Source organism: Rhinatrema bivittatum, chromosome 4 (genome assembly GCF_901001135.1).
Source record: "Rhinatrema bivittatum chromosome 4, aRhiBiv1.1, whole genome shotgun sequence".
NCBI classification, from domain to species: Eukaryota; Metazoa; Chordata; class Amphibia; order Gymnophiona; family Rhinatrematidae; genus Rhinatrema; species Rhinatrema bivittatum.
In genome coordinates, this window is record NC_042618.1 from 37,124,447 (window position 1) to 37,151,913 (window position 27,467).

The following is a 27,467-nucleotide window of genomic DNA, read 5'->3' on the forward strand; positions in this document are numbered from 1 at the left end:
ATGCTGAGATCTGTAGGGCGGTGACATGGTCCTCCATCCACACCTTCTCCAGGTTTTACCGCCTTGATGTTCAGGCTCGGGAGGACACAGCATTTGCAAGGGCAGTACTAAGTGGGTCACGGGCAGCATCCCACCCGGTTCGGGAGTACCTTTTATACATCCCATTGGTCCTGAGTCCATCTGCTACACGCTAGGAAATGGAGAAATTACTTACCTGATAATTTCGTTTTCCTTAGTGTAGACAGATGGACTCAGCATCCCACCCTTGGCTGCCGTTACTCATGGAATTCTCGGGGGACATCCCCCGGAGCGAGTGATTCAAGGGTAAGCCATGCTTTCCTTCATCTAGGATACCCATCCTACCGGGTGTCGACGTTTCTCAGTTGAAGGCACTGGCCGTCTCCAGCTATAGCCAATTCAACCAGTTCACATTAATCAAGTTATTCAAATTATTCAGTCATACATATATCCACAATGCTTTTCCAGGAGAATACTGAAGAGCTGCACTTCCTGCAGGGGTATGTGCACTAGGGCTGACATCAGATTGAAATCTGATCAGTCTCCAACTGCTATCAGGAGTACACTATACCCCATTGGTCCTGAGTCCATCTGTCTACACTAAGGAAAACGAAATTCAGGTAAGTAATTTCTCCATTATAGTATTAATTTTACGGGTAACTGGTAGAATCTTTATCGACAGGTTTTGCTTGTTTTTCCAACAGTTTGTAACGGTGAAATTTGTATTTATAATTGTTTGCTATGGCACACTAATCTGTGTTTCATTTTTTGGAGTATTGTAGAGCATTTTGGTGATTTGTGTTGCCAATTCTTATTTTATAGCAGTACAGCAAAATCTCGGCTAGAAGGAGATTTTTTTGGAGGGGTGGAGGAGAGTGATAAAAGAGGGAGGGTATTGTTTGATGCACATCAGAGGAACATTTGTAACCTAAAAAAGATATGTAAAAATTAAAAAAGAGAGAACCATCCCAGATATTCCAGAAATCTGTGGGAAGATGTCTAGAAAAAGCTAACAGTTGTGATTCTACCATTCACTAATAGGTTATCACCAGTATGTATTTTTGTGATTAACTACACATGACCATATGTGTGCTAAATGGTGACCAATAGAGAAAGTGCTAGTATTGAAATAGAACAACGGAACTCAGATTTGCATTTTGTAAAGCCAAAGCTCAATGGTTTAAAAATAGTGTAGTTTGATTATGTTTGAATTGCTGCGTGTTTCAACATAGTGAGTTCAAGGTACTTAAGTTTGACTGCTTTATATTATATGTATAAAATACATAGTTTTGAGAATTGCATAAGAGGGATTTTTATTTTTTGTGAAAAATTGTGGAAGCTTTTGAAGTTTGTTTCAGCAAAAATAGAGGTGGAGGTTATTCTCATGAGGATAAATTAAATTTAACACAGTATTTTACTAGCTGCCAATGCAATGGCATATGACTAAAACCTGAACAAATGTAATCTTTTTTATACATTTTTATAAATGCTAATGCTACTTCGAATGCTGCATGTCGCCTTATATTTACAGTGTATTTAAAACTGTTTCTCTGCTGTCTGCCACACCAGCGTTTTGTTGTATTGAAAATTTGCAGCAATTTGTTCAGGGTAATTTGCCAAGCGAGCAGTTTGTTTGAACTATGCAAGCTGTAAGTCATCTGACCCCTGCTAGCTAAGAAAAAGAGCCTTTGCTTGGAAAGTTACAGATGAATGGAGCCTGAACCTAAAGCCGATAAATGTACAAGCCTAATGTGTGGCCCCAGCCAATCGGAGTGCGCTATCTATTTGCAGTTTTTAGTGTCATTTTAAGTTGCTGCCTTCAGCCAATCAGACGTCTCCTGTTTACTGACATCACCAGCCAGCCAGTTTCTTCTAGCTGCAGAGTGCCTCAGTTTCTCGCTCCTTTTTTTTTTTTTTTAATCTAAAATGGAGGATGGTTTCTTGCCTTAAGAAGTACACTGCCTCTCCTGCTGGATTCTAAATGTTGACATGTAATAAAGCCGGCAGCAGGATGGTGGTGGATGCAGCAAATTCCAATGGGCCTTTCCAGCCCGTGGCCCTTTTACACATTAGAGGTAAGTTTGTGTTTCACAGAATTGCAGCCCTGTGTGCCTGGTTAATAAATAGCTATTGTGATCGGTAGATAAGGAAAGCAGGAAGTCTTTTGTTGCAAAATCAATTGCATTTTGATGCACGTTTAGCAAAATAAGATGGAGAAGAGTTAGATTTTTTTTATTTTAATGGTTCCTTACAGATTTTAAGTAACTATGCATCGTAAAAAGCAGGTTTTACTGCTTTCGGCTGTGCTTCACCCATCCCCCCCCCCCGCAAAGCCGTGTGCTGATGTCAAAGGATATGAAGTCACTACTCCAGAAAGGTATTGGTTGAGGGAAACTCGCAGTTACATTATCGGTGCACCGAGGGTAGTAGCATAAACATGAAAGTGTTTGTTTGTTATGCAGCAAAGATGTCTTTGTGTAGTGAATTGAAGGCTTCTCGAAACATGAGTGTAGATTAAAGTGACTAAGAAGCTAAATCAGCAATATCTGGTGTATATTATAAAAGTGCTTTTGTTTTGTTAGTCATCCACATTTTTTGTGGGAAATATGCATTTGCTGTGTATTTTAAACCTGCACTGCTTATTGTGGTTTCAAGAATAAATAGTTATGTTTTTGCACTCACAGTGCTTGCTATGAAATGTGATCATATGTTGTAAGGTAAAATCATATAATAAACAAAGGACATTTAATATTTTGCAGCACTTTTCATTACCATTTTGGTTGCATTGTTGTGACATGCAGTGTAGTTGTGTTATGAATTTTTTTGTTTTATTGACCATTTGCTGAAATCTTACTTGATCCCATATATTAATTACAGTAGGCTAAAAATATGTTGTAATGAAATGCTGTAGTGCAGTGTTTTCCAAACTTTTGATGTCATGTCCCACCTCCTTTTTTTTTCTTCATTGTAATACCTTCAGTTCTCCCTCTCTTGTATTAAAAAAAAAAAAAAAAAAATTGATTAGTTATATCAAACCAAAGCCCCCAATCATTCATTCCTGGTGGTGTGGTGTGAGTGTAGGCGCCCACCCATCAGTTTGAGAATCACTATTATAAGAGACTAATGTAATAAAATCTGCGATAAAACATTTTAATCCGAGTTTTACGTAATGCACATGATAGAAACATGCATAAACTAATGAAATGCAAATTGAATAGGAGTTAAAAAAAAAAAAAAAAAAAAAAAAAGGTACAGAGGTATAGATAGTGGAAGTTGGAAAGTGTTACCCAAATGGCCTTGCATGCAAGTTGGGTTCTGTGCGTCCTAACTTAAGCACAGTCTTGCATGCATGGCCATTTGGACAAAGTATGCCTAGTTAAATCAAAGGGTAAGCTCTCTGTGGTGGGCATCAACAACTGAACAGAACTTCATATGATACAATGCTGGAAATTAAGCTTCTGGGTCTGAGATGGAGTAAAAGTAACATTGGCCGACAGAAATGTGAGTTAATTCTATTACTGTGCTCATGGGGCAGTATCTGTCTGTTTCTACCACACTGGGTACAGCAGTAGAAAAGATGTGAGTTTATGCCTTCTTAGACCAAGGAAGGAGGTACATTTCCAGCATAAGCTGTCTGAGGTGGGCTCCTAGAGCTGAATAAAGTGTGAATGTTGTGCTGTGGGGCAGGCACTTTCAGCTGAATAGTATGCACTTTGGCATTGTGCATCCTGAGGTTGGCATACTGTTCGGCTGTAGGTTCCAACTCCAGAGTACTTACACTGGAAATTTAACTCTTTCCTGGGTCTGTATGCCACTGGACACAGTAAAGATAACGTTGCCTACCAGAAATGTGACTTTTACTCCTCAGATGCAAGAGTTAAATTTCCAGCATAAACTTTCTTGGATAAGCACCAATCACAGCTTTTCCTCAACAATTGAACAGAACATGCACAGCGCCAAAGTGCATACTGATCAGTCATTGGTGCTTGCCCCAGAGAGGTTATGCTTTGTTCAGCTAGCTGCAGGTGCCTGAGCTTACACTTTGATTTTACTTGCCATTTTATGACAAAATGGTCTTGGATACCAGTATGTGCCCAAAAGATTGGATGCACAGCAAGTAAAATGAAAGTGTAAAAACTCTGCAGAAGGCAGCTACAGCTAGCCGAACAAAAACTGTAAGATACTGAGGTGGACACTTTACAGCTGAACAGTAGGCCTAAGTCCAGATGCACAGTGCCCGCATACTGTTCAACTGTAGGTGCCCTCCCCAAGAGCTTATGCTAGAAATTAAACTCCTGGGTCTGAGGTGGAGTAATTCACATTTCTGATGGCCAAAGTTATTCTGTTGCTGTGTCCAATGTGGTAGAAGCAGTTAGAGCAGTAGTTCTCAAACCAGTCTCGAGACACACCAGCCAGCCAGATTTTTAAGATATCCACAATAAATATGCATGAAAGAGATGTGCATGCACTGTTTCCATTGTATGCAAATCTTTCTCATACATATTCTTTGTGTATATCCTGAAAACCTGGCTGGCTGGGTCATGAGGACCAGGTTGAGAACCACAGAGCTAGACTGTCACATGGACACAGAAATAGATCAAAACAGCCATCAGAAATGGGAGGTTGGGGTTTTTTTTGTTTTTGTTTTTGTTTTGGGTTTTTTTTTACTCCTGCTCTGACCCAGAAGTTGTTGCCACCATTAAGAAAATGTCTTACACTGTCTGCCCTTTACCCACACCTCTCTGCCTTGCTGGGGAATAACCGGTATTTGTACATGGAATTTGCATTCACCAGCGCTAACAGCTAACAGCACTGCTTTTTACTTCTGTATTAGTGCACATTTTTTTAAGAGTAAACCCCTTGAATTTAACAAAGTTTCTAACTTACCATGGAAAAATGAGGAAGTATGCATTTGTGCGCCTTATTACATCAGCTCCTTAAGATACGCTTGACAGAATGCACTTTTTTACATACAGTTGGGTGTGCATTTTTTGTGCGCAAACTTTACTCCCGATGCAGGAGATTTACACACAACAATATGCATATAGGTTAGTGCCCGCCAAATAAATCAGATGGTAATGAAGGTATTAGCTATTACCTCTCTGTACAGAGAGGTGTGTAGGCTTTAGCTCATGCTCTGTGGGAAATTTTACTCCTGGTCAGCCGTGAAGTAGCATTTCTGATGCTAGTGTGTTACTTTGGGGTTGATCAGAAGTTTTTGTGGTGCTGCAGTTCAGATTTGTGCTCACAATGGGTGATTAACACTTCTGCAGTGCTACTCTCCTCCTTTTTCCATCTTTATCATTGCTCAGTGTCTGCAGCTACTGTTGCAGGAAAAGGCCACGTGGCAGCCCCCTGCCTGCTCCTCCTTTCATCTTCTGCCCACTGCTGCATCCTAAACACCTGTTTTGCCCTCCTTCCTCTACTGCCTGGCCTGCACCAGGAGCAGCCACAGCCTTGGCCTAGACATTTGCAGAGAAGACCGAAATAGAGCTTGTACCCACATGTTAACTCACCTGGGCTCAATTCTGCCCTCTCATGCCTAATTTATGCACACTAAACAAACACAAATCACATTTTGTGCACATAAGAGTTTTATGTATACAAAACTTGATGATTTGTGCTTATGTGTACTTAAGCTCCCTGCCCTGGTGCACATTTGAATTCGGGTTTGTGTGCTTTTTAAATCCTGATGTATGAGCACACCGCTTGCTTACTGCTTTGGGAGTTAATTTTAATTTTTATCTTTTTAACACACAGGTTAAACTGTTTGCTGAACTTCAATGCATGGTTTTACTGTGCTTCTGGCCCATAGTGCAGTGGTATTAACTTTCAGCCCTTGAAGGCTGGCAATAGGTCAAGGTTTCAGGATATCCCTAATGAATGTGCATCAGATGGAGGCAGGCACATGCCCCTATGAGGAAAGACTAAAGAGGTTAGGACTTTTCAGCTTGGAGAAGAGACGACTGAGGGGGGATATGATAGAGGTGTTTAAAATCATGAGAGGTCTAGAACGGGTAGATGTGAATCGGTTATTTACTCTTTCGGATAGTAGAAAGACTAGGGGGCACTCCATGAAGTTAGCATGGGGCACATTTAAAACTAATCGGAGAAAGTTCTTTTTTACTCAAGGCACAATTAAACTCTGGAATTTGTTGCCAGAGAATGTGGTTAGTGCAGTTAGTATAGCTGTGTTTAAAAAAGGTTTGGATAAGTTCTTGGAGGAGAAGTCCATTACCTGCTATTAAGTTCACTTAGAGAATAGCCACTGCCATTAGCAATGGTTACATGGAATAGACTTAGTTTTTGGGTACTTGCCAGGTTCTTATGGCCTGGATTGGCCACTGTTTGAAACAGGATGCTGGGCTTGATGGACCCTTGGTCTGACCCAGTATGGCATTTTCTTATGTTCTTATCTCATGCATATTCAATAGGGTTATTCTGACAACCTGACCAGTTGGTGGCCCTTGAAGGCTTGGAGTGAATACCACTTGCCATAGTGAATAACCTAGAAAACAAGTTATTATTAATGGACAGAAATATTTTATGAATATTTTGCATATTCAAAGAATTTTCCTAGTCACTAGCCTTTTGGCTTCCTATTTCTCTGTTATATTTTTTTTAATAGTAACCTGATTGAAATGTTAACTAGTACAGAAAAAGTACTAAACATCGTATGCAAATATTTTTTTTGCCATGGATATTTTATTCATTGTATCCAGTACAGCATACTTTTCAGTTAGTGTGATTAGACAAAACTTTTTGTGATTTGGTATAGAATCATTTTTAACATACTCTTGCAACCTTCATAAGTAGGACTTCAAAATCCACTTACTGAAGTGGAAAAAAAAATTAAAAGGAGTATTTCACTGCTGATGGGGTTGAATAGCAAGAGAATACCCAGAATAATCAGATTTACCCTTATTTGATTTTTGAAGACATACAGTGATAGTCTGAAGTTGTTTCTGGCTAGCATCAGGCACTCCTTTTCCCTTTTTAAAGGGTGTATAGTGCATTATTTTAGCAATAAATACCTGCGGGAACATTTTCTAGTAGATTTTTTTTTTTTTAAACTCTATATCCAGGCACCAATAGGAATATAATAAATTTGCATGGGTACAAGACAAGTAAAAAGAGAGGATAATTGTAATCAATTTTTTTCACAAGGTCAAACATAATATTCTAATAGTGTCATGCAAACTAGTCCCTTTCCTGTTGAACATGTCATCCAGGAGTTTTCACAACAGATTTTTGGTCGCTGCCTCGTGCTGGTGGCCACATTGATAGATTTCCTAAAAGACTGGCTTAATGTTAGCTCATTTCATCATCTGGGATGATCACATTTGAGAAATACTGAACTAGACTGTTTTTGAGTTTGCTAGCTTGCGGTGCTTGTGTTAGTCAACTGACTTGGATCATAGCACTTTTACATAGTATTTTTTTTTTTTTTTTAATAGATCTAATTACACAACTTTCCAAACCAGAGCTCAAGGTGAATTACTTTCAGGTACAGCAGATATTTATCTGCCACAGAGGGCTTACATTCTGAGTTAGTACTGAACTAGCCGAGAGTGAAGTGAATTGCCTAAGTTCACAAAGGGAAGGTCCAAAGAAACAAACCGGAAACCGATCCAATATTGCAAGTAGCGACCAGACGAAAAAGATTGGTAAACACCAAGGAGTTTATTGTTAAAAAGCCAGACTCAGGCTGAGTTGCGCTCTATTCAGAGCTGCTTCAGGGGCTACATAAAAACAAGTGAAACAAAAAAAAACCCCCATACATATACAACCATGCTGCACAAAAAATAAAAATAAGAAATTATATAAAGATGTTGAATAAAACTGACAACACAAATGCACAGATATGATGGGTTCAATAGTACAAAATTGATTCAAATATCGCCAAAGACTAAGAAACTGAATCTAAACTGGTCACCTAGTGATCATATATTAAAAAGAACAGCACTGAGTCAAAACAGGGGTGGTATATTTCTTAGCCAATCTGTTTAACTAGTGTGATGAGACAGGTGATGCATAATTGATTTTAACTTTACTTGTTGTTGAATGGTCTTCTAAAAATCTTATGTTTAAAAAAAAAACAGCTTGCTGTATATTAATAAGCTCTTAAAGAAAGCAAGGTTTGATATATCTTTTAATTCTCTGTATTTCAAAGCAAAAGTTTATTTTGTATGTTATTTAAAAAGCTGAATAAATAAAATTAAAAAAAAAAAAAAAAAGAAAGCAAGGTTTGATATATCAGTATTAAAACGAGACCTCCCATTGCTCAACATTCTCTCATATTTTAAAACATGATAAAAATGAAAGATTAAAAAAATAATAAAAGTATCAGCAATATCTATATTTGGTACCTAATAAAAAATTGTAAAAATGAATAACAATAAAAATAAAAAGTAATATAAAAGTATAAATTTAACTACCTGTTAATTTTGAAAGCGGTGTTTGTAGCACTCATGCAGATACAATGTCCTTAAAATCCATATACTGTGTTAAAAAGCTCTTAAAAAACAAAGAAAAACATATATAAAGAAAAGAGACAATTATTCATTGGTCTAATTCTGGAAAACATCTGTATTTACCTGTTCAAGCAGGTTTTTGAACAAACCCAGAGTAGTGTATTAACTGTCCCCACAGATTCCTTGCTGTGAAACTAAAAAACAACTATTATGTGAATTGGATAAAAATGTAAAAGCTAAAAACAAATAAAAACCATAGGCTCGCAGTCGCAAGCTGTATGGAACCATTGCGGGGCCAACCGAAAACTACCTCGTTAAACTCACTCCGGTAACATAATGACCAGAGCCTATGGTTTAAAAAACATTCAGCACCCAGCCACACTGTGTCTGAGGCCATTGCATATTTACCACCGCCTATTAAAAGCAAACAATAGAGCGCTGAAAAACAAAATAAATCGGCAAGTCAACTATATATTTAAAAGCATACAGGGCAACCTATATAAAAAAACACTGTATTCGGAGTGAGGCGCGGGGAGTCTCAATATCTAATTTGACAAATAGTATGTACCAGGAACAACAATACCTTTATGATTCTGTTAGCAAAAAGTCCTGTGTCCAGTGCAAGTTAGCCAAATATATACTATAAGCATGCGTGTGCTATCTGCCATTTAAATCCGTTAATTCCCGCCAAAAATAGCGTTATGGACCTGGTTGAAAACTGATATGACTTTTATCAGGGGATATAAAAGATTAAAAAATATAAAAAATAAATAATAAAACACCAGTTGAATAAAATATGATAAAAAATAAACAGTAGGTTTATTAGCGTGGTGAGCATAATAAAAATGTAAAAGAGGCAACATTTAACAATTAAACTAAAACGAAATTAAAACGGGCTAAATAACAACCACTAAGGGGACAGCCGAAGAACAAACTTGAAATGCTAACTGCGGGAGCATTGCACCCAGAGTCTATAGTAAAAATCATCCAGCATACACCCTCTGAACACAGCGCACTTTTCAAAGTTTTCCTGTTTTCTAATAAGACATTGGCCTCAAATACAGTTGATTTGCCGAATTATTATTTTTTCAAAGGTCTCTTATTTTAATATGCCTTGGCCACAGAAGTAGTGAGGGTGTATGCTGGATGATTTTTACTATAGGCTCTGGGTGCAACGTTCCCGCAGTTAGCATTTCAAGTTTGTTCTTCGGCTGTCCCTTAGTGGTTGTATTTAGCCTGTTTTAATTTCGTTTTAGTTTAATTGTTAAATGTTGCCTCTTTTTTACATTTTTATTATGCCCACCACGCTAATAAACCTACTGTTTATTTTTTATATTTTTTAATAATCTTTATGTACGTTATCTTTCTAAACCGCCTAGGTCTATCTTTCTAAACCGCCTAGGTCTATCAAAATTGTATAGGCGGAATAGAAAAGATTTTAAATAAATAATAAAGAAATGCACTGCCTCCATTGTATGCAAATCTATTTTATACATAGTCATTGTGGAGATCCTGAAAACCAGGCCTTTTTGTGGCTCTTGATTAGGGGTTCTCAAACAAAATACTCAGGACAAATCTAGCCAGTCAGGTTTTCAGAATCTCCACAATGAATATGCATGAGATAGATTTGCATACATCGCCTGTATTCTGTACAAATCTATCTCATGCATATTCATTGTGGATATTTTAAAAACCTAACCGGTTAGGTGTGTCCCGAGGATTGGGTTGAGAACCACTGCTCTTGAGGGCTGGAGCTGGACACCTCTGTCCTAAAACAAAAATTATATGAAATGTATTTAATTTTTGGCCCACCGTGTTTCCATCTTTTCTTAATTTGGGCCAGGGGAAGTGCTACAGCTTTCTCTGCATTCTCTAGGATGGGCACCACCCAATAAAAGGAAGAATAAAACATCATACGCAAAATATAAAATGCTCTATTTTTAGAATCTGTTGTATTCAAACTATAGTTAACTATATAGCACCAGATTCTTATTTATTTACTTATTTTTAATTTTTATATGCCGACATTCTTGTATAAAATACAAATCATACCGGTTTACATTAAAACAGAAGATGCAGGAAAAATGTTACCTTTGTCAAATACATTGAAACATTAATAACAAGGAAAATTGTTAGCAAGGAATAACAACTAAGAAAAGAGAAAGGTAAACAAAACAAGAAGAAACATAGAAGTTAAAAAAAAAACCCAAAAAAAGGTGGCACAAAGGGTTGCATGAAGGGGTGCACAAAGGGAGTGCCCCTTTGTCGCGCGACGCCAGGTGGAATGGCGCCGTTTACCGGCTCGACGCTGGGCGGGATGATGTCAAAAAGGGGCGGGTCTCATGCTCACTGTTCTGTTCTCAGCAATCTCTCTTCACATTTCAAAGCGGATGTTTTCATTTCTTTTGGTTTTTTCTCTTCAGTGAAACATTTCAAAAAGTGCCTGGTGCTGGTGGGCTGCCCCCTCTGCCTCCGTGCCAGGTGGAATGGCGCCGTTTACCGGCTCGACGCCAGGCGGAATGACGTCAAAAAGGGGCGGGTCTCATGCTCACTGTTCTGTTCTCAGCGATCTCTCTTCACATTTCAAAGCGGATGTTTTCATTTCAGGACTATTCAGATTTAATGGAAAAAATATATCTTTAAGTGGCTTACATAAACATTTTTGGGTTAGTTATCTGCCAGTTTCAAAGAAGTATACTGATTAAAAAAAAATCAGTTCATTAGAAGAAAACTGAATATTCTGTTTAGTAATTTTAATATAAATGTGACACAGTAATACTCTCTGCATCAGTTAAAAATGTTAGATCATTGCCTGAAATTCATTAAGCAGCATTTGTAAATCTTCTGCATATCAGCTGTTAGAAAGTTAGAAAACATTCACATTCATGGGAGATATCTTATTATTTTGTGTGGAGTATGGGGTAATGTAAATGATATAAAAGCCCTGCGTGAACCAGTTACATATGGTGTAGTTTCTAAAATGTTTTCATTGCTCCAGGAGTTATGGGGACTTGCAGAATGTCAGTTTAAGGATTCACCAAAACAGAAGTAAAATTTAAAACTGAATTAACAAACTGTAACTTAAGACTTGTAGTTTTGAAATATTGTAAACTAAAGGTTACAACTTCCTTTCAACAACAATGATGAATTGTTCAATGTGAGAGGCTCATGGACTCTGCTCTTCTCTCTCTTTTTTTTTTTTTTTTTTTTTTTTTTTTAATAACTGCTATTTTTTTACCTACACAAATAAGCCCAGTAGAAAAATAGAGTGCAAAATTTAGCTACCTTTTTATAGAGGTATAGTGGTTGTGTGTGTTGTTTTTTTTTTTTTGTCAAAAATGTTTGTAAAGTAAACTTTGCATGTAGTTCAAAATTTAATGAGCTGCTTTGATAATTTTGCATTGTAGTAGTTCATTAACTATTTGAATTATATTTGCATGTATAAAACATGCAAAATTTTACTGTTTGAAGGAGAAACTTGGCAAATAGCACATCACGCTAAAACAGGAAATCGTTTGTGCTATTGAAAATATGCATGATTTCCCATTTTTAGCACGTGAAATGCCTGTGAAGTTTATTTCTCATAGAATTCCAAACTTTATCTGCCACTGAAAAGATTGTTAAATGAACTTATTTGCATAGCTATATGAAGTCAGCCAAGTTGAAATGTTTCCTGGTGACATATAGCATTAACATGTAGCACTATTAATCCTTAAAAAGAGTAAAGAACTGTTTGTTTAAATGTTTTGTTTTTTTTCTGGTAGTTAGACTTGCCTCATGCACTTTTTCCATAATATATCACCAAGTTCTGCTGTTTTATTAAAATAAGCAAAAGACAGCATCAGGAAATATGAGTGAATTATAAAAGACATTCCAGTAATACGAGGGGGGAGAGTTGAGGGGAGGTTTGATATGTGATCAGAAGGTGATTTGTAGTAAACTTTTATGGCTCATATTGTGATAAGAACTCTATTCTTTGAGTCTTGGTTTGTCATTTCAGACGTGTCTGATGATTTTAATGTCAAAAGTCTTGTGTTCCTGTATTGCTAAATTTTTTTCTGTCAAGACGCAGGCTGAATTAGCCCATTACACGTAGGGTGATGTCATCTGGTGGCACCGAACAAATTTGTATCTCCAAGTGCGTTTGAGGGAGGTGTAGTTATTTTCCTGAGAGAGCATCGGGCCGCTAATGCTGCTCCCCATTGCTCCCAAATTGCCCAATACACCCCTCTACCCCCAAAGACACAAAACATCTCAGGGGTCTTCAGGGACCCCCTGCTGCCTTCCAAGGGTGGCACTGGCCCTCTAAATAAAGATTACAGCAATGCCAACTGTGCGACAACAGCCCCTTCATCACCCTCCCCCTCCCCTTAAGTGAGAGAGAAAGCCCCCTTAGTTGAAAGATCTTCCCCGCCTCTAAAAATATCCCTGGTGTCTAGGGGTCCCCCCATCCCTCACCCCAAACCAAATAGAGATAACTGGTAGCCTGGGGGGTTCCATATCCCCACCCCATCTCCCAGACCTCCTCCCCTACTATCTCAAGTCTCAATCACTGGTAGCACAGTGGGGGCCGGGAGCAGGGTAAAAAAACCCAAACCCTATAAAAGGAATTGGTAAAAGACAGAGAAAGGGAATGTGGGGGGAAAAAAGTATTTTGAATTTTTAGTTATTGACATATTTTATCTTTGGGAATGTGCATTACATATTTGTATTTTGTTCTTTCTTCAGTATTCCACTGTTCAGAGTCTGGTTTCTCAGGCTTTCTGTTTTAATTTTAGCTGTATGTTTCTGTTTCTAATTTGTAGTCCCTTATTCTGTATTAGGTAGGGGTGTTCTGCATGTGTAACTGAGGTGCAGTATTTCTGTTACCATGTAGTTTTTGTTAGGTTATTCTGTTAACCCCAGTAGGTGGTGTATTAGTGTTCTAGGTCATGTATAATATTTGCATTTTTGCTGTGTCATAGATATGGCTGCTGCTGTTTTGAGTTCTGAGATAATGCTGGTATGGTGTATGGCAAGGTTCTTGGTTTCTTTATTTTTTTTGCATGGGTTTGTGTTCTCAAAATATTTGGCAGTGAAGTGTTTACAGTTACTGAGGTGTGTATATGTGTGGAGAATTGAATGGGTGTGCATGTACTTGAGAGTCTGAGCAGTGAATGAAAGGAATGAGAATGTGTGTTGGAATGAGCACGTATATGTGAGAGAATATGAGCGTGAATATGCAAGTGTGTGTATGTGAGAGAGTTTGTGTGCATGCTGCTACCAATGATCCCTCTAAGGATTGGGTTGCTGTGAGCATAAAATTGACAGGGTAAGGAAACAAAAAATGTTTTCTCACGAGCAACCCAGTCCTTAGAGGGAACATTGCTTAGGGGACAGTCTTTTAATGGAGAAGCTCCATGAGAAGATTGCTCAAATTAGGAACTGGAATGTGGTGGTGCAGTTGCTCCTGATGGCTCCTGGACAGCTGCTCACAGCACAGTGTCCCTTCTATCTATACAAACAGCCATATATACACAGGAGGCCTTGCAGGTCTTTTCAACAATACTGTTTATTGCCTCTTCCCGCCCAGTGTCAATGGTTGCTCCTGGACAGGGTGCGACAAAGAGAACGTTGTCAGAAAACTACATAACAGACTCAGCTCAAATTGTGGCCTAGTTTTTGATCCCTCCAAACAATCTGTTTACTACTCTTCTAGTAGGTGGAAAAATCCAACATTTCATGGAAGAGTAGCATTAGATCACCAAGGACTTAAAATTGTGCAGTCTGTATATCGGTTGCATTTCTCCCAGCCTCCATCCCTTCCACATTGTTCAGCACTACATCAAGATCCATCTTATTTACTGCAGCTTCAACCAGAAGTGCAGTTGCCTCTCCAACAAAGAGTGATGGATCAAATTACAGCATCCCAACGTGCTCTGGGTTTCTATTCCCGATCCTTCCTAACCCCTAAGAAAACAGGAGGACTGCAGCCCATTCTCTATTTGTGATATCTGAACAAATATATACCCTGAGAGAAATTCAAAATGAGCTCCCTCAACACATTTGTCCTTGGATCTAAAGGATGGATGCATACCCATCCACCCTTTGCACTAATTCTGTCTCTGCTTCCAGGTAGATACTTCCCAATACCAGTGCAGAATACTGCTGTTTGGCTTCTCATCAGCCCTGAGGATCTTTACAATATGTCTCACAGTGGTGGCAGTTTCTCTGTCACCAGGTAATACAAGTCTTCTTGTACCTGGACAATTGACTTGTTACAGCAAACTCAAGGGATGAGATGCTCCGCTGTCTGGACTAAACCATAGCGCTTCTAGATCACTTAAATTTCCTGATCAACTTTGAGAAATCAAATATGGAGCTCACTCAGACTGAAAATGCATTGGGACTTGGAGAGACTTAATATAGGAAAGTGTTCTTTCATCCCGATTGAGCGAACACCATGACATCACTCATCTGCAATGTCCTCTCTTCTCAATGCTCATCCACCAGACAACTCCTGGTAGTCCTCTGTCACATTGCAGCAGCCATTCATATGGTTCCGTTGACCCATCTTTATAACCACTACCTCCAATGGGGACTACGTGCCCAGTGGGATCAACTTATTCAACTGTCATTTCCAGTGACACTAGCAGCAATTTATAATAGTTCTCAAGGATGGAGCCCCTCTTCCCTCGCTCCCTTATCAAGTGGTTCTAGTGGCACCAGATGTTTGGGAGCACATACTAGGACGTTTTGAAAATGAAGCATCTGGATTCTTCAAGAGAGCTGCTTTCCAGTCAGTCTTCTGGAGTTAAGAGCAATCAGATACAATCTATCAATCTTTGCACATTTTCTTTAAGAGAAGAGCATCCTGATGCAAACTGACAACCAGATTGCGATGTTTTATGTCAAGCAAAGAGGAGTGGGATCATGGCCTCTCTGCCAGGAAGCTCTAAAGATCCGGAATTGGGCGGAAAGAAATCAAGCTCTTTTGTCTTCTGGGCATCTCAGCAGCATGTTTCAACCATATGCGTGGTCTTTACAACAATCAATGGCTGACAAGCTCTCCAGCTTGTGGGGTCTACCTTCTGTGAACCTGTTTGCATCACAGCAGAACACAAAATTAAATCAGTTTTTTCAGTTCTACCAAGCGCTAACAGACTAGCTGAAGATGTTTTCCTTTTCGATTGGGGTCAAAGCCTCGTGTACGATTTTCCATCATTACTACTTTTCGCCAGAACAGCGCAGTCCTCTGATCCTCATAGCTCTGTACAGTAAATTTGGACAAGCAGTTTTGCAAAATGTGGTCTTGCTGTAGTCTGCTCTCCACGATGAAGGCCAGGTTGCTTAAATGCTACACTGCAACCCTTAGCTTCGGACTCCATACATATAATGGCTAATTCAGCTTGATTATCGATGAAAAAAGCAAGTTTGCTTACCTTAAACAGTGTTTTCTGTAGATAGCAGAATGAATTAGTAATGCTTCCATGGAGAGTCAACTACTTAACTAGATTAGCTCTGGTATAGACTAAAAAGACTTATGAGGAGATGCCCATGCAGGAGCTCTTGAACATGCTTAATAGAGCTCAAAACACTACTGGTTTGGAGAGACGAATCAGTTCGGTGCCACTGGATGGCATCACCTCATATGTAGTGGCTAATTCATGCTAGCTATAGAAAACACCATTTACGGTAAGCAAACTTGTTTTCCTTTAATTATCCTGATCATAAGATTGATGTAATGCTTTGTTTCCAAAAAGTGTTCCTCTACAGTGGTGACACATTTGTCTTCTCTGTAGTATTTGTCTAAGTGAATTGACTCTTGTCTTTTAATATCTGGTCTGTCTCACCAATGTATTATAATGCTTCATGTTTTCTGTATTGAATAATATATACTATATCTGAGGAAGAACATGAGTCGGATCCATTTATGTTGCATGTTTTTCCAAGTGGTTGATTGTGGGGTCCTGTGACACCTAATACATCAACAATGGCAGAAAAAGACCAGCTGGTCCATCTGGTCTGCCCAGCAAGTTTCCTATGCTAGCAACTGCTGCTCCATTCAGGTTATACCCAAGCCTTATATATTAACAAAGCAACATTTTTACTGGGTGAGGAGCCTTCTTGAAAACTCAGACAATGCTGCTTGACTTGCTTTGCTTTTGAATTTGACCATAGAAGCAGTTCTGGGCTTTCTCCCTTATATGTGCATATCTGTATCCCAGACCATAAAAGTTGGGGCCTGTGTTGGTTGTCCTCTGAATTAAATTCTCCTTTTCCTCCCGTCAAAGCGCAGGCTTGGCACCACCGGATGTGCAAACCGTGCAATTGCACAGGGTGGCACACCCTGGTGGGATGGCAGTCGGGAGCAGGGAGAGGCTTATGGTGCCACTCGTGAACCCGATCCCAGCAGCGGCAGAAGAAGCAGGAGGCCACAGCAGAAGAGGAAGCCCATCTGGCACCTCATCCTCATGAGCTAGCCCCATGGTATTCAACACTCACGGTGCTAGCACTTCCTGTAATCTTATCTCACGATGCACAAGATGAGAATACAGGCAGTGCTAGCACTACAATTGTTGAATTACTGTGGGGCCAGCACTTGAAGAGGAGCCGCAGAATGGCTGCTTTCCCAAAAGAAGATGATACAAGCTGGCAGCAGCAGTGGAGGAGGAATGAACCGTGGAACCTGACTGCCTGGTCTGCATGTGTGTGTGAGTGAATGGCAGGCTGCTTGTGATGGATGTGTGTGTTAATGGGAAGCTGCCTTGGATGAGTGAGTATGTGAGTGTGTGAGAGAAAATGGGAGTCTGTCTGGGATGGGCAGAGGCTGTGTGAGAGAATGGAAGCTTGCTTATGGTATGGATGGATGTGAATGGGAACCCGGCTGGGGGGTGTGGGTGTAAATGGGAGCTTTTCTGGGGGGGGGTGTAAGAGAGATAATGGGAGTCTGCCTGGGTGTGTGTGTGTGTGTATGAGAATGGGGGCTGCAGTTGGTTCCAACCTGCCAGCACCTCAAATGCATGGCTGTGCAAGTCTTGGCATTGAATCCCAGCTGCCAAATCTTTGACCAGTCTTCAAGCTTTCTTAAATCACTTTTCATACTGGCATAGCTTGCAGCATGGTACATTGCATATATAAATGTCCTGTCTTTCTTTGAGTTTGCATTAGAAACTTGCTTTTTACTAATTTACTTCAGATTAGGTGATTGCCTAAAGGCCAGTACTGCTGAGGCAGGGAATATTTCTTTCAGTGATTCATCCTTCAGAAATAGTGGCTATGTCTTTTTTTTTTTATGATTTTTCTTAATTTTTCTAGCTCCGGGTTGTAGGTAATTACATGGGGTTACTCACTTTTGTCATTTTCCGTTCTTTGTATTACAATAGGTTTGTCGTCTAGGAGAGGTAGACTATTTTGAGGTTTTAGCCTTTTATTTGAAGAATTCAGTGAAGATTGAGGGTTTTTTCCTTGACCTTTGGATCAGAACATGTACTGTGCGACTTGCAGTGTCATACTGAGGGTCTCCAGCTCCCGGGGGCCAATGCATTTGTGTGCCTCTCTAGCGCCCCCCCCCCCCCCCCCAATCCTTCTTGTACTAATGCTTAAGGTCACAGAAGAATTTGGGGGAGGGGGAGCCAAAATGACATTTCCTCATCACACCCGCCTGCATAGCATGGCCCCCTGCTTTAAAATGGGCTATAAAAAAAAATTCTTAAGAAAGTCCAAAGGGTCTTCTATGTAATCTTAAGCTGGCTTGTTTCACACTTCTAGTAAAGCTACTATTAAAATTGATAGCCTCATGTAACTAATTCTATATAGCTATGAGTGTGAAGTCTGGAATGTGTACAGGAAGGGACAGAATGTAAATATAAATCCTGCACCTCCAGTTCTGTAACTCTGTGCATCCACAGAAATTCCCCCAACAATGGAGCTTGAATGTTTCTCTTACAGCTCATCATACAAAAAGATATTTTCAAATTCTGATGTCACCTCACAGTAACAGCAGCAGACATTCTGTGAACTAACACAAACCCCGCAAAAACGATACTCAAAATCTATACAGCGAAGCTATCATAACATAACAGTATCAACACCAAGGACTCAACTAACAAGAACTCTACCTGTGAAAAAGCACAGGTAATAAATATTAAACTGGGTCCCAGAATACCAATACACCACCTACTGGGGAAACAAAACAAACCCAATTGCTATAGATCCTTACACAGACACTACACGCTAGCAAAATCTCTCATCTTGGTTATACGCAAAGAGCAGAGACATACCCTCACCAAATACAGAATAAAGGATCACAAATTAGACAAACACTGAAATGGAAACCCCCAAGAAGCCAGACTCTGAGTGTAGCAATGGAAAAACAGAACCACCATTCCTCATAAAATGGCTCACATACACTCAGAAACCCCTAGACAGGCTCCCATTCATTCTCACACTGCTCCTCCTCCCAGGCAGGCACCAAGTCATTCTCTCTGTCGTTACACCCCCCCCCCCCCTGCACACACACACACACACACACACACACACACACACTCTGGCAAGCACCTATTCTCACACAGACAGACCCTAGGAAGGCACCCATTCATTCTCATACATAAACACATACTGAAGGCTGCTCCCCCCCCCCCCCCCCTTTTGCCAGCAACCTCTGAGCCTCTCTCGTTCCTTTGCTACCGCTTTCACTGCTGCGGCGTAGCTATTGGGGAGGCGCCGTTTGCTGCTACTGGCACAAAAACCCGTTCTGCTGCCTTCTCTGTGCAGGCCCCGCGGTATTAAAAAATTTGCAGGGCTTCTAGTTCCTCCATACTGATCTCTTACATTGCGAGATCGGCATAGAGAAAGTGCTACTCTTGCACATTCCCTAAGATAACATATGTCAATCACTAAAAATTCCTTTTTTTTTTTTTAACCTTTGCTGTCTGATCTTAGCCTGTGACCAACCAATTAGAAAACTATTTTTTTCCCACCTTCCCTTTCTTGGCTTTTTGCCAATTCTTTTTACAGGGTTTCTTTTTTTTCTTTCTTCTCTCTCCATCTGTTTTCTTCCCTTCTTTCCTCAAACACACACTCAGGTTCTCATTCTCATATGCTTTCTCTCTCTCACACGCTTTCTCTCTCTCACACGCTCTCATTCTCACACAGGCTTTCATTTTCACACGCTGTCCCTCTTTCACATGCGGTTTCACTCTTTCACACAGGCTCTCACTGTCACATGCTGTCTTTCCGACCATTCAGGCTTTCACTTCCACACACACAGTCCCTCAACTCACTCTAATACACACACACACACACACACACTTTACAGGGCCTCAGCGCCTCTTTCGCCTCTGGGCCTCCTTTTCGCAGGTCACTGCAGGATGGGCTCTGCGGCGGCCCTGATCTTTTCGGGCTGCTGCAAGTTTGGGATCTGCGGCAGCCTTGCTATCGGCCTCCTCTCCTCGGGCCATCGCGAGGAGGGACCCGCAACAACTCTGCTGCCGGCCTCCTCTTCTTGGGCTGCTGCGAGGTGGGATCCGTGGTGGCCCTGCCACAAATGCTGTTCCTCTTCTGTATGCAGCTGATGCTCCTCCTCCTTTCTGCCCACGCGGCTCCGGCAGTGTTTTTCTTCCGGGACTGCACAGACAGGAAGGAGGAAGAGTGACCTGGAGGTTTGGACGTGACCTTTTTTTCTTTGGGCTGTGGTGGGATGAGCTCCATGACCCCGCCGATCTTCCTGCTGTGCACACAGTACTGCGGTAGTTCCCTTCTCAGCCGCCGGTGGGATGAGGTCCCCCTGGCGGCTGCATGGGGCCTCCCTGTCGGCCATCAGTGCCCCCCCCCCCCCAAATGGCCCTGTGCCTGGGGGCATTGGCCCCTCCTACCTCCTCCCTCGGTATGCCATTGGCCCCTCCTACCTCCTCCCTCGGTATGCCATTGGCCCCTCCTACCTCCTCCCTCGGTATGCCATTGGCCCCTCCTACCTCCTCCCTCGGTATGCCATTGGCCCCTCCTACCTCCTCCCTCGGTATGCCATTGGCCCCTCCTACCTCCTCCCTCGGTATGCCATTGGCCCCTCCTACCTCCTCCCTCGGTATGCCATTGGCCCCTCCTACCTCCTCCCTCGGTATGCCATTGGCCCCTCCTACCTCCTCCCTCGGTATGCCATTGGCCCCTCCTACCTCCTCCCTCGGTATGCCATTGGCCCCTCCTACCTCCTCCCTCGGTATGCCATTGGCCCCTCCTACCTCCTCCCTCGGTATGCCATTGGCCCCTCCTACCTCCTCCCTCGGTATGCCATTGGCCCCTCCTACCTCCTCCCTCGGTATGCCATTGGCCCCTCCTACCTCCTCCCTCGGTATGCCATTGGCCCCTCCTACCTCCTCCCTCGGTATGCCATTGGCCCCTCCTACCTCCTCCCTCGGTATGCCATTGGCCACTTTTTTGTTTGTGGAGGGTGGAAGTTTTTATTGTGAAGGTAACCTCATCTGTCTGTTTCCTCTCACCGTCATCTTTTGCTCATTCTATTCTGACCTGAGTTGAGAGTATTAGCGCTTGAAAGTTTGTCAAGAAATCTATTAAATTAGTGCAACAGAAATGTATCTGCCTTTATTTATTTATTTGTAGTTTCTATTTAAACTTTATTTCTGTGCATTCAAATGAATTAACATGGCAGCCGCTCTGCTCTCTTCTATCCTTGCAATGGGTTTTAAACCAGGGGTGAGCAAACTTTTCAAGACACGGCTCCCTTTCCATCTCTCTCTATCCCTGCTTCCCTCTCCTTCCCAGCCATCCTTCAGCTGATCATTGAAAAAAAATTCCTCTGTTTCTTTTTACCCCCCATCCAGTCATCATCATCCATTAAAACAGAAAAAAATTCCTTTGTGTCTCCTCCCCCATTAGCTACCAGCTCCTTAAAGGGGGGGGGGGGGGAGATAAATTCCCCCCCTCTCTCTTTCCCCTTCTACTCTGCAAACCAGTAACACTGCTACAATTAATACTCCCGCCTGTGGACTTTTTTCCATTTGGGACTGGTCCCAAGGCCTGACCTTTGGGAAAGGAGCAGTTACAGCTGAATGTTAAGGCAGTGTGAGGCGGAGTCAGCATCTGCTGCATTCTCAAGCCCTGTAGTGGCCTAATAACAGAGCAGACCCTGACTCCATCTCACCCTGGCTTATTAACATTCAGATGTAGCTGCACCGGAGCCTCGGGACTGATCCCAACTGGAAAAAAGGTCTGAATGGCAGGGTAGGATTTAGGGTTAGGAAAAATCTCTGGCTGTGGTGCAGAATGCAATGGGGTTGTGTGCACCTTCAGGGTGTACATCGTGCTCCCTCCTCATTCTCCTGCAATTATCGTCACTCCATGGACCAGCAGAATGGCTGCCAGGGGCCAGTGGTTGAAAAACCATGCTAAAAGACACGTGTCCAAACTGCATTATTATAATCACTACACTCCCTCCCTTCTGAGCTTGCTGTACCTCCATGGCCTCTAGCCTGGACAGCACAGCAATTTTTTTCCCCTTGATCAGCCAGCTGGTGTACCCCCTTCAGGAACATTCACATCTAACCCCCCCCGCCCCCCAGGGAGGACTGCAGCACTAAACATTTCTATTTATTTGTAGTAATGAGACTTTTTTTTAAACGTGTGAAAGTACCTGTTTTCATTTTATTCCCCTCAGCTTAAAATAAGACACTTATTTTAAAAGTAATTGTATTCCTCATTTCCTTCCCATTTATGTGGAAAATGTAGCCCTCTTCCTAGAAAACTTGAAATTTTTTTTTTCTTTTTTAAACACCTACTCAAGAATCTGTAACCTGATTTTTCACACGGATCACCTTTGGGAGCTGCAGAGGTACTGAGTGACACTTCTGTAGCTGCTTAATGAGTTTGTCTAACAGAGTTCACTAAATGGGAGGCTTAAGAAGAGACTTGAGCAATAAATTTATTTATTTTTTTTATAGTTCAAAAAAATACATTTATTGTGAAATCCAAAATGTCCAGATTCAGATTTTCAGGATATAGTCCAAAGGAAAAACTCCCCTTGAAGAAATGGGGTAGAATTATGAAAAAACCTCATCACAGATGCAAAATAGTTCACTACCCCAAAAAGCAGACTTCTCACTTCATGGTCTCAGACTTTACCCCCAGGGTCTTCCTCATGTCCTCTACTCTGGGTTTCCCCAGCCAGGATCAACTCCTAATCCTCTTAAGGCTTGAATTTATGTATTTTTATTTAGATTTTTTAAATATTTTTTTTATATTCCGCTTTTCACACTTATTTTTTCTTCAGTGCTTCAAAGTGGATTACATTCAGGTACTATAGGTATTTCCCTATCCCCAGAGGGCTTGCAATCTAAGTTTGTACCTGAGGCAATGGAGGGTAAAGTGACTTGCCCAAGGTCACAAGGAGCAACAACAGGACTCGAACTATGGTCTCCTGGTTCATAGCCCACTGCTCTAACCACTAGGCTACTCCTCCACTCCTGGAATCCTGGAAGGGCTCAAGATGCTCTTTTTCCAGACTTTCTCTCTCACTTCTTTACACCCGGGAGGGTGTACATAGTTAAACTCTATCACTTACAAAACTCACTTGTTCACTTTACATCCTAGTTGGACTCGTGGATTAGGAATCCTCTAGCTCTCCTTTGCCTTCAATTCCATTCTTCAACCCAGCTCAGTTCAATGGATCTTCTATGCATCGTACTGCAGCAGTACTTATTATACCCATTCAGCCCACCCTTCAAGGGGAAGGAAGGGGAAAAAAAACCCTTGCACCTTGCAAAGCAGTATTTGCATATAGCTCTTTTGTTTGCAATCCCTTGGGAGAAAAAAACACTCCAGAATGCAAACTCCTTTGGAGCAACCTTAGGCAGGGTTGCAGATCTAAATTGGGGGTGGTCAGCTTCTTATTTTTTTCAGGCATTCAGTTACATAAAGTTAATCCATACTATAAAAAAAAATATAGATTTAACAAATTGTTTTTTGTTGAAACTCTTACAAAAATTTTAAGATGGTTGCCAAAGGTGCCTGCAAAGTCCAGTATGGATCCAATCAGATTACCTTGAAATTTATTGGCTCCACAGGAAAATATGGTGATGTCATCAGCCGCTGTCCTTGGGTGCTCTGATCCATTGGCGATCATACAGGCCTGTAGTTCTTTGGCTCACTCAACAGTAGTATCATATGAAAGCTATGCCATCTGTAAATTTTGGTTTAAGATGAACAGACTACTTTTTTTCTTTTCTAAAAACATTTGCTTGAGCTAAACAGCTCCATGCTGGACCCCACTAGAGAAGCCAGCATTGAAGTACTTTTTATTGAAAATGTTATTTAGCTGCAAATGAAGTATAGCCGTGGATTCTCACAACTGAGCTCTCAGCTGAAGTGCTGCGTGTTAATTATATCAACTGCCAAGAAATTTCTGAGTGAGTACCTGAGAAACTTTAACTTTATAAAGGAATTCTGTACATTACTGCAAGGAAATTCATAGCTTTCAAATGACATAAGGCTCTAACATGAGAATTTAAATATTTTTTAGACATAATTATTCAAAGTAGTATTAAAATTTGTTTAAAATAATTTGGCTTTGTCACAGGTAGAATCCAGTTTCCTGGTTTTGTGATTTAGAAACATTACTCCTGACAGAAAGGGAAAAGGAAATTTTCCACCACTAGATCAACACCAGCTGTACCAGCACTTGGCAGCTTTATACAAAACCCTGACTTTGCAGTGTTTAGTTTGTAGTGCTTTTCAGCATTGGGTACAGAAGCACTATAGCAGTGATTCAGCATGTCCAGAGGCAAGATGCCTTACATTAAACTGCACCAGTTGGTTTGAAGCTTGAGGCGGGAGAGATTCCCTAATGATCTTATAAGTTATGCTATTGAAAATGACCAGAACCTGATGAGATTCAGATCATTTTTAATAGGGTGACAAAGAAAAACATTAGAAAGTTCATGCATATATATGGTTTTCACTTCCTTCCTTGTTTGGTTATGATTTGTCAACATTGTGTGACATAATGAACATCCAAATTTCCAGTTCATCTTAACCTAGGGATTTTGAGATAAATGAAGTAAAAACTTAGAACCTTCCAGCTCTTTCTGCCCTCGGTGTGTACTCTTATTGTGTTGCATTCTTACTACTGTTTTATGTTTAAATATTGAAGAAAATCTGGGTCCATATTAAAGTTGTCCTAGGAGACCTTTTGTAGTGTCCACCTGTAAAGCTGCTTGGCTGGATGTTTTAACTTGTAGGTCTGAGTACATCCATTTGATGCCTAGGAGAGAGCAATGGTATCAGTTCATCCAGTGCTCTTCAGTTGAATGGAGGTCAAGCCTGCTTCCAAGTCTGGGAAATTGATGTGGCATGTTGCTACAGAGAGATTTTCAATCTGTATTTGAACAGATTTTACAAGTTTTCATCATGTGGATCTAGAAGAAACATGTACTATTATGCAAGGCTTAATTTGTACACAGAGCAGGTGGAGGGAAGAGAAGGCAGAGTGGGAGGGAGCAGGGCCGAGGTCAGGTATGACCTGTGTGAGGGGGAGGCACCAGGAATGAACTCTTTCCTATGCGCACACACATATGCAAAAACATTCTCCTGTCTCTTCGTCCTTTCCCATCCTCTGTAATGGCCTGCAGTTATGAAAGGAAACTGCCCAAAAATCTAAGCCATGAGGGTGCTCTCATCTCGGGATAAGCAGCTCCACTACACTGATTTGCTTTCTCTGGGACCTGGGGCCAGAAATGAACCTGCCACCATCAGCTCTGCTCCATTTCTGCTGGGAGCTAGAACTGATTTACACCAGAAGGATCTGTTTCAATGGGAGAGCCAGAGCTGATTTACTCCACAGTTCTACTGTCTCCTTGTGTCCTGGACAATAAAGGTGGCAGACCGTCATTCTGGATTATTCCAGAAATTAAGCCCTGGGTAAGAGACACAAAAAGGGATTGAATTAGCACAAGTTTGAAACTTGTGAACAGTAGTGCTTATCCAAGGCCAGGGTTGAAACCTTGATTCTTGGCACTATTCACATAAGTTTAAAAATTTTGCTAATATGACCTCTTTTTGTGACTGTCTATTGCTCTCCAGCATTTGCTTCAGTATCACACCACCTCCTGTTCCTTGTAGAAGAGGAGGGGAAGGGGGAACAAGAGGGAAGGGCCTGGATTAGGAAGTAAAGTGACTTGTTTTCTGCAATTTATCCCAGGACAAGCAGGATGCTAGTCCTCATATATGGGTGACGTCACTGATGGAGCCCTATTCCGGAAAAACTACTGTCAAAGTTTCTAGAAACTTTTGACTGGCACAGTGTGCCCACTGAGCATGCTTGGCATGCTATGATATTCTCAGCCACAGGGGTCTCCCTTCAGTCTCGTTTGTAGCAATGAGTGTTAGCCAAAAAAGAAAATAATAAAACGTATTGGACCCAACTCTGCGGGGTGGCGGGTGGGTTTCGTGAGGACTACATCCTGTTGTCCTGGGATAACACCTATTACAATGTAAGCAATTTTGCTTTATCCCAGGAAAAGCAGGATGCTAGTCCTCACATATGGGTGATTAGCAAGCTACAGGCTGTCATCTTTGTATTGGACCAACAGCGTACAATTTGTGCAACAGGCATTGTTGGGAAAAATGAGGCAGCCTGAAATCACGAAAGCTTGGATGTGGAAGGAGTTGGGATTATACTGGAAACAAGTTCTTTAAGACAGATTGTCCGTAGGCTGCATCTTGTCGTCCTTCCTTGTCGAGACAGTAGTGAGCTGCAAAGGTGTGAAGAGAACTCCATGTTGCTGCTTTACATATGTCAAGAATTGGCACTGAACGATAGTGTGCTACTGAAGTTGACATTGCTCTTACTGAGTAAGCCTTTACTCGCCCCTGGAGAGGAAAGCCTGCTTTTTCATAACAAAATTGTATACAATCTGCAAGCCAATTAGATAGAGTTTGCTTGCCTACTGCTTTTTCAGGTTTGTTTGGATCAAAAGAAACAAAGAGTTGGTTGGATTTCCTATGGACCACTGTGCGATCTAAGTTTTTAATTAGCAGGAGGAGGGATGGTTTGCTTGCAACTTTCTCCTCTCTCACACTGGCTCTCAATCGCTGACATATACACATGCTTTTTCTCTCTCACTTATATAGGCTCTTAATTACACATTTACACACATGCTGTCTGTCTTTTCATGCTTACACATACAGGCTTTCAATCGCTCACATACATGCTGTCTCTTTCTCTCACAGACTCTCATACATATGCACTCTCTTTCTCTCATTTACACACAGGCTCTCAATCACATATTCACATGCTTCCTCACCTAAACCAGCTCTGTCACACAGATACACACATGCGCTCTCTCTCTCTTACTTATACACACAGGCTCTTAATCATACATACACATGATCTCTCTCACACACAAAGGATTTCAATCACATACGCATACTCTTTCACAAACACAGGTTTTCAATCACAAACTTACACATACGGGTTCTCAGTCATACACTTCCATTCATGCTCGCTCTCACACACAGGCTCTCAATCCCACACATACTCTTTCACATACAGGCTGTCTCACACACACCACAATCTCAAACACATATGCTTGCTTATTCACTCATTTCCTCTCTCCCCCCCCCCACTGTGAACTAGCGACAGCAGCATCCTCTTCCATTTCCAACCCTAAAGGCAGCAGCAACTTCCTTCACTTTCAGCCCTCGCGGAGAAAGGATTCCCAATGACTGCGGGGGTTGACGTTGTTCCTCGTTTTACTCCGAGCCGCACTGCTCATTCTTCAGGCCGCGCTTCTCTTCTCTTCTTCGGGCCGACACTGCCTGCACTAGCGTGGTCTCTTCTTCCTGCGCACGCACCGGCTGCTCACCATTTCCTTTTCTGTGCCGCGGGGGGGGGGGGGGGGCAGGAAGAAGAGAGCATGCTGGTGCCGCTGACTCCAGCTGTCCTGCTGCATTCCGCCTGGGCGATCAGCATTTTAAGCCCGTGTA

General features: G+C 41.4%; 1 protein-coding gene across 6 annotated transcripts in view; it reads left to right on the forward strand.

Annotated features, from left to right (window-relative positions):
• PPP2R5C (protein phosphatase 2 regulatory subunit B'gamma) overlaps nt 1-27,467 on the forward strand; it is a 424,506-nt gene that overhangs the window by 103,107 nt on the left and 293,932 nt on the right. The window contains exon 1 of one of the 6 annotated variants that reach the window (XM_029597954.1): nt 1,919-2,093. The exons of 4 other annotated variants lie outside the window; for them this stretch is intronic. In XM_029597954.1, coding sequence (XP_029453814.1) covers nt 2,000-2,093 — 94 coding nt within the window. In that variant the 5' untranslated portion in view covers nt 1,919-1,999. Of the gene's footprint in view, nt 1-1,918; nt 2,094-27,467 lie in introns of those variants that run through there. One more of the 6 variants, XM_029597956.1, reaches the window with a different exon arrangement.